The sequence below is a fragment of the Schistocerca americana genome, chromosome 6 (genome assembly GCF_021461395.2).
Source record: "Schistocerca americana isolate TAMUIC-IGC-003095 chromosome 6, iqSchAmer2.1, whole genome shotgun sequence".
In the NCBI taxonomy this organism is placed as follows: Eukaryota; Metazoa; Arthropoda; class Insecta; order Orthoptera; family Acrididae; genus Schistocerca; species Schistocerca americana.
Window position 1 is genome coordinate 228,193,274 of NC_060124.1, and position 15,141 is coordinate 228,208,414.

The 15,141-nt window shown below is 45.2% G+C and overlaps 1 protein-coding gene across 3 annotated transcripts in view; it reads left to right on the forward strand.

The window, feature by feature from the left end:
- Positions 1–11,559: 11,559 nt before the first annotated feature.
- The window catches only part of LOC124619664 (medium-chain acyl-CoA ligase ACSF2, mitochondrial-like), a 250,681-nt gene continuing 247,099 nt past the window's right edge, over positions 11,560–15,141 (forward strand). For all 3 annotated transcript variants that reach the window (XR_006980107.1, XM_047146195.1, XM_047146196.1), the window contains exon 1: positions 11,560–11,630. Coding sequence is in view for 2 of the 3 variants with exons in the window: in XM_047146195.1 (XP_047002151.1) it covers positions 11,575–11,630 (56 nt within the window). In the remaining variant the exon portion in view is untranslated. The remainder of the gene's footprint in view (positions 11,631–15,141) is intronic.

The following is a 15,141-nucleotide window of genomic DNA, read 5'->3' on the forward strand; positions in this document are numbered from 1 at the left end:
CTTCTCTCAACTTCTGAAAAACAGTGCATGATTAGAGCCAATGAGATAGCGAGGGCCCTTCAATATTACACCAAATTAAAAAATGCACTAAGCACTATGGGACTTAACATCTGAGGTCATCAGTCCCCTAGACTTAGAACTACTAAAACCTAACTAACCTCAGGAAATCACACACATCCATGCCCGAAGCAGGATTCGAACCTGCGACCGTAGCGGCAGCGCGGTTCCAGACTGAAGCGCCTAGAACCGTTCGGCCACAGCGGCAGGCTTACGCCAAATCTGGGACTGGCATGGGAGAAGAGGAAATCGATTAAAATTCGCACGCAGGCGCTCTGAAGAGAGAGTCACGGCAGTTAGACAGGAGTAGATCCTAGTGGAAGGGGATAGGTGGCAGCAGTATAGGCAGAAACAGCCGAAATTGCAGAGAATTACAACCCTGCAGTGTTCACATCTATGATATCACCATGGGATGAGTTAAACAAGAAGTAATGGAATTACGAAATATATATATATACACAGGGTGGTCCAAAAGTCCGGAAACACACTCATAAAATTCAAATGGAGTAGCAAACAAGGAAACAGAGTCCTTACACACGATGAACGGGAAGGGGAAAATTTATCGGCTATGCCACCAACATGGCGGCCATCTTGAAATCCGCCATCTTGGATTCAACTCCAAAATTTTAAATGGGAATGTGGTCATGTGACATATCAAACAGATAGAGAATTTCACCAGAAAAACAATGTCATTGTTATTTTAAACATAGCTTTATTCATTCCCGGGTTATAGCCAGTTACATGTGGCAGCGGTGAGACGCTCCGCAGCATGTGTTTTATGTGCCGAAGAGACATTACGCCAATGTTACGCAGTCGAGAGACCACCAACAGTCATAGGAATGGCTCGATATGTTGTCCATTATGTTGGATTGTTAATGCTATCGTCCAAACCCAGTCCTGATGAACATTGACCAACACATCTGGCTGAATCTGACCACACCCATCAACAATGCACTGCTTTTGATGATGCAAATCTCGTATTTTCACAGAATAAACCAGTGCTTTGACACGACCCCAAAGATAAAAATCCAAAGGAGTCAAATCTGGTGAACGTGGTGGCCACTCCATAGCATCCCTATGACCAATCCACTTTTGAGGGAACTGCACGGTGAGGTATGCTCGCACACTGTGCCCATAATGTGGTGGGGCTCCATCATACTGGAAGAATTCCAGAAATGTTCCGTCCTCCGTTAACAACGAGGGAAACACTTCTTCATCCAATAACCTCAGATAACAGTTGGCTGTTAACCTACCATCAATAAAAAAAGGTCCAACGACTTTGGTACCAGACACACCACACCACACCAGACCATCACTTTTTGTGAGTCAGCCGTTTGGGAAGCATCATTCCAGTGCGGATATGTGTCTGACCAGTATCTGTGATTCTGCTTGTTCACTTCACCACTGATAAAGAAATTGGCTTCATCACTGAACTGCACCCGATAGGGGAAACGTGGGTTTATCTGCAGCTGCTGTGTCACCCATTCTGCGAACTGTACCCGACGGTCTGGGTCATCCTCGTTCAGGTGTTGGAGCAGCTGAATTTTGTACGGGTGCCATTTGTGAAGCGATAAAATTCGCAGTATGGAGGTATAGCTAACCCCACATTCTTGTGACAGGCGACAAGTACTCGGACTCTTGCTAAATAATGCCAACACGCTCACTGTTGTTGCTTCATCGGTGGCGGATTTTGGTCTTCCAGCCTTAGGTTTATCTGCGACAGAACATGTTGCTCGGAATTTGGCCAAAAGCTTGGCACATGTGCTGCAAGTGATGGGGTGTCTGGTTGGGTGGCGACTGTTCTTCTTTCTCCTTATATCAAGATGATTTCAATGCGTTCTTCATGTGATAAAGATATTTTCTAACCTGTAAATGAGGAAACAATGATTAAAACGTTAGCATGAGTAAATGATACCTAACAGTGAAACACATGTAACAAATGAGGCATGGGATAGTCACTTTGACCTGTTTCAGTCTCCATTTTATGACTTCTCAGTGCGTAACACTCACGCTGCTGAGCGTCCCACTGCTGACGCAAGTAATTGGCTATAACCCGAGAATGAATAAAGATGTGTTTAAAATAACAACGGCATTGTTTTTCTGGTGAAATTCTCTATCTGTTTGATATGTCACATGACCACATTCCCATTTGAAATTTTGGAGTTGAATCCAAGATGGCGGCTTTCAAGATGGCCGCCATGTTGGTGGCATAGCCTATAAAGTTTCCCCCTTCCTGTTCCTCGTGTGTAGGGACTCTGTTTCCTTGTTTGCTACTCCATTTGGATTTTATCGGGGTGTTTCCGGACTTTTGGACCACCCTATATATATATATATATATATATATATATCACTCCGTCTTCAGGCCACAAGTGACCCATCGGGACCATCTGACCGCCGTGTCATCCTCAGATGAGGATGCGGGTAGGAGGGGCGTGTGGTCATCACACTGCTCTCCCGGTCTTTCTGATGATTTTCTTTGATCGGAGGCGCTACTATTCGGTCCAGTAGCTCCTCAATTGGCATCACGAGGCTGACGGCACCCCGAAAAATGGCAACAGTGCATGGCGGCCCGGATGGTCACCCATCCAAGTGCCGGCCACGCCCGACAGAGCTTGACTTCGGTGGTCTGACGGGAACCGGTGTATCCACTGCGCAAGGCCGTTGCCTGAATTACGAAATTTTCCTAGTACCTATTGTGCGTCGCGATTGTTGGAGATCCAGTCACCGCAACATACACATTGTCCGTCACAGAACATCATGTAGAGCTGTGAGTGCTAACAGACAAGTAACACTGCGTGAAATAACCGCATGAATCAATGTGGGACCTACGACGAACGCATCTGTTAGTACAGTCAGGCGAAATTCGGTGTTAATGGGCTATGGTAGCAGACGACCGACGCGAGTGTCTTTGCTGGCAGCGGACATCACCTGCAACGCCTTTCCTGTGCTTGTGACCATGTCGTTTGGACCCTGGAAAACCGTGGCCAGGTCAGATGAGTCCCGATTTCAGTTGTCAAAAGCTGATGGTAGGGTTAGAGTGTGTTGCAGACCCCACGAAGCCATGGACTCAAGTTGTCAATAAGGCGCTGTGCAAGCTGATGGTGGATGCGTAATGGCGTGGGTTGTGTGTACATGGAATGGTCCTACTGATGCGATTATCGACTGGAAATGATTACGTTCGGCTACTTGGAGACCATTTGCAGCCATTGACTTCATATACTCAAACAACGACGGAAATTTTATGCATGACAATGCTCCACATCACAGTGCCACAGTTGTTCGCACTTGGTTTGAAGAATATTGTGGACAGTGCGAGCGCCCGCATCTCGTGGTCGTGCGGTAGCGTTCTCGCTTCCCACGCCCGGGTTCCCGGGTTCGATTCCCGGCGGGGTCAGGGGTTTTCTCTGCCTCGTGATGGCTGGGTGTTGTGTGATGTCCTTAGGTTAGTTAGGTTTAAGTAGTTCTAAGTTCTAGGGGACTGATGACCATAGATGTTAAGTCCCATAGTGCTCAGAGCCATTTGACAGTGCGAGCGAATGATTTGGCGACCCAGATCACCCGACATGAGCCCCAACGAACATTTATGGTGGGACATAATCGAGAGATCATGGCCTTGCACAAAATCCTGCACTTTCGCAATTATGGGCAGCTATAGAGGCAGCATGGGTCAATACTTCTGCAGTGGACTTCCAACGACTTGTGGAGTTGATGTAATGTCAAGTTGCTGCAGTTCACAGGGCAAAAGGAGGCCCGACACGATATTAGGAGGTGTCCCATGACTTTTGACGCCAGTAGGTGGAACACCGGCAATTTGAAACAAAAACAGTAAATTGTACAAAGATACTCTGACTGGCAAAAAATTACCCTGAGTGACTGTAACTGCAGTAGAAAGGTGACAAATTGAACTGTGCTGCTCAAGATGCTGAATACTAATCCGTAAGAGGCATTTCATACCTGTGAAAATCTCAAGTATGAGGGCGACCCAAAAATAACGAGGGTTATTGCAGAAAACATCGTGTGCTTGACAGAAAAATTTCAGAGCTTAAACAGCTTCAAAATGGTCTATCAGGCACAACGTTGTTTCCATTGGTGGAAACAGTTTTTAAAAACTCGTTAAGTTATGCTGTTCAGTTTCTCCGCGGGTCTTTTGCCCTTTCTATGCTTTGAAAACGCTTCCCTTTCAGGTTTCTTTTCATTCTTGGGGAAAAAAAATCACAGGGGGCTAGGTCTGGTCAGTGGGTGAGAAACTGTTGCCATTTAATTTTTGGCCAGAAACTACCTGACACTCAATTCTGTGTGCACAGAGGCGTTGTCGTGGTGCAAAAGCCAATCCGCAGACCGCCGCAATGCATGTCACACACTTCTCACTGCTTCACATAATCATTTTTGCACCTCAGAATAGTACTATTGGTTAACTGCGGCACCCTGGGGAACGAATTCAGTGGACGATCCACTTGATGTCAAAAAAAGGGTCCTCACATGGGATCTCACCTGCGAGGCTTCCTTTGGTATTGGTGACGAAGGAATCTTCCACTTCTAACAATACCACCACTTGCAAAGTAGGTTAGAAATCAGATTAATAATGTTGCTCACGCAGCATATGTTCGCTTTATGGGGCAACAACGAATTTATTGACTGTGGATGGTATCGTCAGAATGGAAATAATGAAGTGACTGTAAAAAAAGTCATTAATTTTGGCACTTATCTTGAATGGATTCCCACGTAGATTTTGTCGAAGTTGTTATGGCTCATCTTGTTCATTCTAGGGTGATTCCACTTTGACTGCTAGAAGGTCCACATCTGTATTTTAGTAATATTTGAAGACCTAACAAATTCTTCAGGAAACTATTAATGATCAAACAATCCCAGATCAGAACAATGATATGGTAGAAATAATTTTTGACTTGGTGTTCACGATCCACATTTTTATTAAACTTCTTGTAAATTCACATATACTTCTTCTTAATTGTCACATCATCAAGAAAAAAGTATTGCACCAATCTTCATATATTTAATTTCCATTTTAACCAAACACAAGACTTGACTGTTCTTTTTGAAAGCGAAATAACAACTTAACTTCTGCAAAGTGAAACAAAGACTGCTCTGTGCGAATGCGCACCAAAACGGTTGCAAGTAAGTCAAAGATTATGACAATCTCACAGAAATGAATACACACAAGAACCATATCACTGTAATATATCGATACATCGGAGTACCTATACATTAATAAAACCAAATGTGAATATTGTCACAAAAATACGTCTGATACTTCGCAGAAAAGTAGTACGATATTACTGGTATCGAGAATTGGGGCTGGAGTGCCGTAATGGTCACGTAAAGAAAGAACCATTAGACACTGGCTGGACTGTTGCTTGGTTTCTGGGCTGCATCCATAACACCACGATTCGTCGGCCGTACTACCTTTTTGCGTGAAAATCCAGATCAATTGCTAACTGTTGTTTCAATTCCCAGCACACGCACAAACAATTGGCTACCTGGTCGTCAGAGGGCACGAACGAATTTTGTTGCAGCTTGCATCATCTTCCGTCAAAATTCGTTGACACGAACTCAGGATATTCCAGTCATTTCCGCCAATTCAGCTTGGTTCTACGACGATCACACATAGTCTCAACACGGATGTTTTCAATGTTTCGTCCGTTCTGGAAGTTGAGAGACGTCCCCGTCGTGATTCGTCTTCAGTTGACACTTGACCATTTTCAGACAAGAAAACCACTCTTAAACCCTTGCCTGGCTCAAAGCTTTCTCCCAAATAGCCCGCCCTAAACATTGCGACAGTTTCTGTTGCTGATTTCTGAAACAGGAAACAGAACTTGTTCTGCCATTGAAAAATCGCCGAACACGTGAAACAGTGATAACAAAAACAGTCACACCGACCACAATAATGTTTCCACACCTGTACCACCAAAGCAACTGATAACAAAATGGTAGTGCAGGTACCCAGCGGGAGATTTCGGAACAAATGTTCTGTCAACTGCTAGAGAAAAATTCTCATTGCTTTTGGGTCCCATACACATATATACAAGTCACTATCACACCTACTAATAAACGTGCATGAAGCAGAGTGTCATCTTCCATCAAGGCCTCAGTACAAACTGACAAACTGCATGCTGACCTGGAGGATCAAAAGGTAAACGCATGAGTATTGGTAGCTTTTGAGGTGTATGTTTTACCTAGGAAGATAAATACTATGGTGTGTGCATTTGAAGTCAAACCTTTTGTCCCCACTTCTATGAGATGCTTTTGGTCCTGAAGTTCTGACAAGTCATCCTGTTGGGCTAGTTAACCCATCTGCAGCAGTTTAGAAGGGCAACACTGTTGTGATGCGTCACAGTGACTACCTGATGGAAGGCCTACACCAACTATCTGACTTCCACCTTCAAGCTCTGATGGAGAGATCTCATCGCGACAGTCCAACATAATCTTCAGTCCCTACTGAAATCCACAGGCACTTCCCAGAATCTCTAACCTGAGTCCATCTTCCTTCCCACCCCAACAGCACCCCGCCAGAGCCTTACCACTATTGAACGCTACCTCTCCCAACGTCCTTAAAACTCCAAATCCAGCACCTTATTCCTTATATACCTTACCAACTATACACTCCTGGAAATGGAAAAAAGAACACATTGACACCGGTGTGTCAGACCCACCATACTTGCTCCGGACACTGCGAGAGGGCTGTACAAGCAATGATCACACGCACGGCACAGCGGACACACCAGGAACCGCGATGTTGGCCGTCGAATGGCGCTAGCTGCGCAGCATTTGTGCACCGCCGCCGTCAGTGTCAGCCAGTTTGCCGTGGCAAACGGAGCTCCATCGCAGTCTTTAACACTGGTAGCATGCCACGACAGCGTGGACGTGAACCGTATGTGCAGCTGACGGACTTTGAGCGAGGGCGTATAGTGGGCATGCGGGAGGCCGGGTGGACGTACCGCTGAATTGCTCAACACGTGGGACGTGAGGTCTCCACAGTACATCGATGTTGTCGCCAGTGGTCGGCGGAAGGTGCACGTGCCCGTCGACCTGGGACCGGACCGCAGCGACGCACGGATGCACGCCAAGACCGTAGGATCCTACGCAGTGCCGTAGGGGACCGCACCCCCACTTCCCAGCAAATTAGGGACACTGTTGCTCCTGGGGTATCGGCGAGGACCATTCGCAACCGTCTCCATGAAGCTGGGCTACGGTCCCGCACACCGTTAGGCCGTCTTCCGCTCACGCCCCAACATCGTGCAGCCCGCCTCCAGTGGTGTAGCGACAGGCGTGAATGGAGGGACGAATGGAGACGTGTCGTCTTCAGCGATGAGGGTCGCTTCTGCCTTGGTGCCAATGATGGTCGTATGCGTGTTTGGCGCCGTGCAGGTGAGCGCCACAATCAGGACTGCATACGACCGAGGCACACAGGGCCAACACCCGGCATCATGGTGTGGGGAGCGATCTCCTACACTGGCCGTACACCACTGGTGATCGTCGAGGGGACACTGAATAGTGCACGGTACATCCAAACCGTCATCGAACCCATCGTTCTACCATTCCTAGACCGGCAAGGGAACTTGCTGTTCCAACAGGACAATGCACGTCCGCATGTATCCCGTGCCACCCAACGTGCTCTATAAGGTGTAAGTCAACTACCCTGGCCAGCAAGATCTCCGGATCTGTCCCCCATTGAGCATGTTTGGGACTGGATGAAGCGTCGTCTCACGCGGTCTGCACGTCCAGCACGAACGCTGGTCCAACTGAGGCGCCAGGTGGAAATGGCATGGCAAGCCGTTCCACAGGACTACATCCAGCATCTCTACGATCGTCTCCATGGGAGAATAGCAGCCTGCATTGCTGCGAAAGGTGGATATACACTGTACTAGTGCCGACATTGTGCATGCTCTGTTGCCTGTGTCTATGTGCCTGTGGTTCTGTCAGTGTGATCATGTGATGTATCTGACCCCAGGAATGTGTCAATAAAGTTTACCCTTCCTGGGACAATGAATTCACGGTGTTCTTATTTCAATTTCCAGGAGTGTATCTTGATCCACAACTACCTTTTCTTTGAAGTGAACTTTTACAAACAAATCGGCAGTACAGCCATGGGCATGCACGTGGCACCCTCCTGTGCCAGCCTGTTCGTGGGCTATGTAAAGGAAGGCCTCCTAGCCTCCCAAAACTCCCAAGCCCTAGTCCAGTTCAGGTTCATTGATGATACCTTCATGATTTGGATTGAGGGACAAGACACCTTACCCACATTCCTTCACAACCTCAACACTTTTTCTCCCATCTGCTCCATCTGGTATCCTTGCACCCAACATGCCATCTTCCTGGACGTTGACTTCCAGCTCTCTGATGGCTACATCCACACCTCTGTTCACATTAAACCTAATAACCACAAACAGTACTTGCATTTCGACAGTTGCCATCCCTAACACACCAAAAAATCCCCCTTGTACAACCTAGCAACCCATGGATGAAGTATCTGAAGTGACGAGAACTCCCTTGCCCAGTATGCTGATAGCCTCAATGAAGCCCTTCACAAACAGACTACACTCCCCAAACCTAGTTCACGGACAGATTTCCTGTGCCATATCTTCACACGCCCCCCAGTCCTCCACCCACCCCCAAGAATCATTTACAAAGGAGCTCCCCACCTCGTCACCCAGTATCACCCCGGACTGGAACAACTGAACCATATCCTCCGCCAGCGCTTTGATTATTTCTCATCCTGCCCTGAAATGAGGGACATCCTACCCAGAATCCTGCCCATTCCTTCTAAAGTGGTATCCGTCGCTCAACCAACCTACACAACATTCTAGTTCACTCCTATGCCACTCCCATACATCCCTGTGGAATCTTGCTTCTTCCCAAATTTCATGATTCTGGATCAACGGGAAGTTCCCCATAGGTTTTTATGAGAGAGTTTGCGAGTATCAACATATGTGACATAAATAGCCGTATCTTCTGATAGCACTGACTTAAAAGCTTATGTGTTGTACACCGCAAAGGGACCATAGACCTTAGTATGTGACATAAATTTCAACTTCGTATGTTAAACGCCCCTGAGAGAGGTTTCATAATAGACGAACAGACAGACAGGCGGGTGGACAATAAAGTTATCCTGTAAGGTTTCCATTTTTAGCGACTGAGGAACTGAATCCCAAAAAGGTAAAGAATGTGTGATCCTACCGAGATTCGGACTAGAGGCCCTACGATTAATGACCTGGTACACTATACATTTTTTTTTCAGTTATTGTTTAATACATATTGATATAGCCATACAAACTGCAGAATCGTATATCAGTACAACCACGGATACTAAAATACACGGTAGGGATGGCGAGCTGTACGCGCAGTAGGAAGGTGCGCCAGTGTCGTCAGAATGCATCCAACCATCGATCAGTGTCCCATAATAGCCGCACCGTATTGTGTTGTAATTGCGTTTACGAGAGAGAACATCGTTGTTTGCGCCAGTGTGAAATTTTATTAGAGAATCGAGACTGAATTCAAAGTTATGCTGTAATTATCAGTATTGTACTGAGGTTTTTTTTAAAGTAAGTTTTTAAGAGAAGAACAATGGTTCGCTGTGCGGCCACCAGGTTCACTGACCAGAACAGTGAGTTAGGAATTGAGGTCCTTCGAGGCGCTTTGTTACGGTTCGCGCGACTCCCCGCTTCGGAGGTTCGAGTCCTGTCTCGGGCAGGGGTGTGTGTGTTGTACTTAGCGTAAGTTAGTTTAAATTAGATCAAGTAGTGTGTAAGCTTAGGGATCAATCACCTCGGCAGTTTGGTCCCATAGTGGAAATGAAGTCCCATGCTTCTTGACAGAGCGTAGGGGAACGATGCGGGAGACCCGCACCGCCGTACTAGGCAGGGTCCTAATGGACGTGGTTTGCCGTTCCCTTCCTCCGGCCATAATGGGGATGAATGATGATGATGAAGACAACACAACAACACCGAGTCATCTCGGGGCAGGTGAAAATCCCTGACCCCGCCGGGAATCTAATCCGGGACCCCGTGCTCGGGAATCGAGAACGCTACCACGAGACCACGAGCGTACTTACCACAAATTTCCAAAAAAGTTTCTTTCCTTACATTTCCCAAAAACAATGAGAAGAAACCAGACGCGCAGATTCGATTTCAGATGCAAATTCTCATGTCCGCTTAGTACATTTTACTGATTTGTATATGAAACGGATTTGAAAACGGAACTGTTTTTTCTTCAGAAAAAAAAGTTGAATATTACTTCGAGACGCAAGTTGCAAACCGATGCTGTTCCAACTCTGAATCTATCATTCTCTAGTGCTGATTAGGGTTTAGTAATGAGCTTAACAATGAGAGAAATATACGGGCATAAAAAACGAAGCTACCATAAAGAAGTAGAAGCTAGTTTACAAGTGAATATATTACCAACTAATGAAGAAATTACTACTAGACGAAACATTAACCGTGAAAACAAACACTGCTGTAAATGCGACAATGCGTGCTTACGCCGACAAATAGAAATTATGGAAACAGAAATAAACGACCTTCCGCAAAAGAATGCATATTTACAGGATCGTCTCTCTTTCGATGTAGCGTTGAGTTACGTGACATTACTACATGTTCAAAACGTGATTCAGGGCTCTATTTCTGACTGTCAACAACAAGTGGTTATGAAAGGCTGGTGTACCAAGTACTCAGCTGAAGGTACTGCAAAGGCTGCGACTTTACGTTGCCTCCCTTATAAAGCGTTATCTTTTGTCGGAGACATATTGAAATATCCTCTTCCTAGTGAAGTCACTATTAGAAAGAAGACTCAGACAATTTAGCGTTCCACCAGGTTTTATTGATTTAAGTCTTAGTGTTTTGAAAATTCGAACTTATTAATAAAATTTGAAAAAGATGTAGTTCGGAAGCTTTACTCTAGCATTCTACCGACATAGAAAAAAATAGTATGACTAATATAAAGCGTAACAATAATAATTCTATACTAAAACGGGGAAAATGTCGATGACATTCGTATCTACGTATGAGTTACATATGTGTTCGTCGTGTGCCTATTTGTTTCAGTGTGGTGCTTCGTGGTGTGAGGTTTCACTGTGACGTCACAGCTCACAGCCCGCCTGCACGTGACCCCTACCGTGTATCCCGGAGCACACCGGTAGTGAATTCAACCTTACACATTGGTATCTCGAAAAATATTAAATTATTTAAACTGCTTAACTAAGCAGTTCCGTTCCACCTTTCACAGAGGGTCATCATCACTTGTTCTTTGATGGTGTCCCCAATAATCTGATAGGTGCAGTCCGCCACGCAACTTCTTCGAAATCATTATCGGTTACGTGATTCGTTATGTTTAGGAGAAACATCACGCTGACCGTCACTGTTAAAAGCGTCTGATTTGGTACTGCAGACGTTGCCTGAAGTGGTACTTATGAACGGACTGGCAGGATTTATCTGCCGTTTGTTATCTGCTGCCGGCTTCCCACCAGAACAACTTTCTTGCTAAGCGTGTCAGTGGTGGCTGAGCAGAATGCCTGTCGTTACGAAGCGGAACATTTACCACGCGCTCGCCGTGTGCTACAGGCAGTAAGTAACGGCTCGCTGTAGCTTATGCTTGTTGTCAAATGTTAGGAGCACTGTGCGGTCGCTGCTTGGTTTTAAACTTTGCAGACTAACACGAAGTAACGTTCAAATCGTGAGAGCTGTAACTTTAGACTTCAGTTGCCTGTTCGAAACTGAGGAGCCTTTTTGAACTGTGTATTTCAGTCGTTTAGTGGTACGTGCGTTTTGTGCTTCCATGTAAAGCTGTCAGCCTATCTATGTAAATGGCACAGAAAGAGAGCAGTTACTGTTGTTTTTGACGTTTTGGCTCAGATGTTTAGTTGTCGGACAATTAATCCAAAAGTTCGCTTTCCAATTGTCTGATGCAGTTCTTATTGACACGTTACGTGACATAGGTGTGATAAAACGTCGTGCATGTGGCAACGTTCTGAGCGTGAGGATTGACAGTGTGTAGGATGAAAGCACTATCGGCTGAAATCAGTAGAGCTGGTGAGTGCACTACTGTCTGTGTGGCACAAACTTGCAGGAGCCAGCGTGTCAGGTTTACGGCAGTTCGGCGATTGCCTTTGGTAGACAACGAGGAACGTCAGCCTGACGGCAAACTGCTAAGGTCATCAGTCCCTAAGCTTACAACTACTTAACCTAAATTAACCTAAGGACAAACACACACACCCATGCCCGAGGGAGGACTCGAACCTTCGCCGGGACCAGCCGCACAGTCCATGACTGCAGCGCCATAGACCGCTCGGCTAATCCCGCGCGGCGTGACTGTAAAACTTTCAGGAAATCTAGTTACCCTGTGTGTGACAAAGAGAGCAGAGCTACCGGCTCAAAATTATTAAAAGCAGGACAGTATTTCACAAAATCAAGACATATTTTAAAACCAGACACTTTATTTTAGAATCAATACATTGTTTACCTTGTACGTAGTGGGATAATAAGCATGCTCTAATCTCAATGAGAGCAGAAAATAATACATTGAAAATCTGATACAGAATGGTGCAATGGTTTTAACTGTTACAAATACAATTTGTCTGAGACTTGCATTTCGATTTTCTGCTGTTACTACTGTTTGTCTGAGAAGACGACGTACTTCTATTTAGTAGGATGCAATTGTATATAGCAACAGTACTCAATAAATCAACACTTCTAAACACGATAACACCGAAAAGGTCAACTTCAAAAGATTAAGTAACGAACTACTGTTTCAAAAAGTGAAAATATCGGGACAAGCTACAATATTTAATTCGAGATATCATAAACGTCGACTTTGCGAGCATCGTTTCCCTAAGCGATTACACTACTGGTAGCGAACCTCGTGAGAAATATATAGCCAAGTGTGTGCAGTTTATAATTCAATCCAATGGCGCTACGCTGTAATTCATTATATGATGAAATGCAGCTTCGTTACCAAAAATGCCGGACGATTTCTTAAATAACGAAAGTACCGGGCTGACAAAAATCAGCAAAACCGGACTTGGCCGGAAAAAGCAGGACGGTTGGTAACCCTAAACGAGAGTGACGCACGCGGTACATTTCTGATAATTTCACCGTCAGGCATAACCGCCCTTTAGACTTTGCTTCGGCTGTCAAACAACGTAACAAAGAATTAAACACTTGATATTTCTTTGTTATGCAACACCGGTTTCTCTGAAACCAGGTAAGCATTCCACAATGCCGATTCTGCCGGCGCCAGCGCCACTAGCGTTCTGTTTACGTTTATAAGCAGAATACCACTCTTCCGAAAATGATCGTATTGTGATATAGATTTGAAAACTAGGCCGATCTCTTACTCAGCACATGGATAATAATATTTCTTCTACAATCATATTGCAAAATGCCTGTTCGTTAAGCTTTAAAAATCTGTTTTCGTGTCCGTGACAATGTATACAGATTGTTTTTATAAAACCCTTTACACACCTGCAGCGTATAGAAGTCACTGAGTACACGATTATATGTTTAGAAAGCTATGTACGGAGACGGGCCATCTGCTGCTGCAACAAACGTATAAAACAATGTTTCCCACTGTCTGCTGTGTTAAAGAGTAAAAGTAATTCGCTGTGTCTTACTACATTTATAACTATTAGATGTGCAATCCTTTTTTCATTTTGTGAGTTACTCTTCTTTCATTCCTTCCCAAAAGGGAACTTTGTCACTTACACTATTTTTTAAAGAACTAAATACATTTTCTGTTGTGTACCTGTTTAGTTTACACGACTGTTAAGCCTATGGATAGTACCGATTCAGCAAAACTTATCAGTATTACAATATGGCTGAAGGAGCGTTTATAGCATGGAGTTCATTGAAAAAATTCGTTATGATTCAGTACGAAAAAAAAATTCTTCGCTTCATTGTACACAGCGTGACTCCGTGATGTTACAAACTTTAACGAATGATGGAGAGAGGTAAAAGTGTCAGTTTGAGATAAGGGATCCTGGTCCGGAAAACACAGTCAAATGTTATAAGCGCAAATAATTCTTTAACACCTCTGACTGTGCAATACATGTACCGGTACTATTGTTGCAAAGACTCGAAGGTGGGCAACTTCCAAAGGTGGTAGTATGAACCAAAGCAAAAAAAAGAAGTCTAGTACACATGGGCACTTAAATGTGTGACTTAAGGCTGTGGGCACTTGTACAGTACATGTGTTTCAGAGGAGCAAAGTCCGTCCTCGGTAGCTGAGTGGTCGATCAGCGCGCCAGAATGTCAATCCTATGGGCCCGGGTTCAATTCCCGACTGGGTCGGAGAGTTTCTCCGCTCTGGAACTGGGTGTTGTGTTGTCCTAATCATCATCATTTCATCCCCATCGACGCGCAAGTCGTCAAAGTGGCGTCAAATCGAAAGACTCGCACCCGGCGAACGGTCTACCCGACGGGAGGCCCTAGTAGTCGCACGACGACGGTAGCGAAGACGAACAAATGCTCACAGCTCTTAAGTTATGCATTTTGGAGCCCATGTTTTCTAGACAATTTTTTCTTGTTTTGGTGCATAGAGTTACCTATGAAAGTTGCCTACCCTAGAATATTAGCAATAACTGTACCGACACATGTATTCCACTGTATTTTCGCTTATTAACTTTACGACTCGGTCTTTTCCGGACCAGGGTCCTTTATTTCAAATTGATACTGTAGTGTTGGCAGAAGAGCCAACACTGTTTTTCTAGAGGAGGCCGAAATGCACGCGTTTAATTACACGCTGACTGGCGTTAGGTCTGGAACAGGTCAGAGAAATAAGACTAGCAAAACAGGAGGTAACTGGTAGAATACTTAACTTTAATCCACAATTGTAGAACATCTCTCTTGACGGTACAGGTTATAACCACAATATATATATATAGCAAAGGATTATGGCGCCTTGCTAGGTCGTAGCAATTGACGTAGCTGAAGGCTATGCTAACTATCGTCTCGGCAAATGAGAGCGTATCGGTCAGTGTAGCTTCGCTAGCAAAGTCGGCTGTACAACTGGGGCGAGTGCCAGTACGTCTCTCTAGACCTGCCGTGTGGTGGCGCTCGGTCTGCAATCCTGACAGTGGCG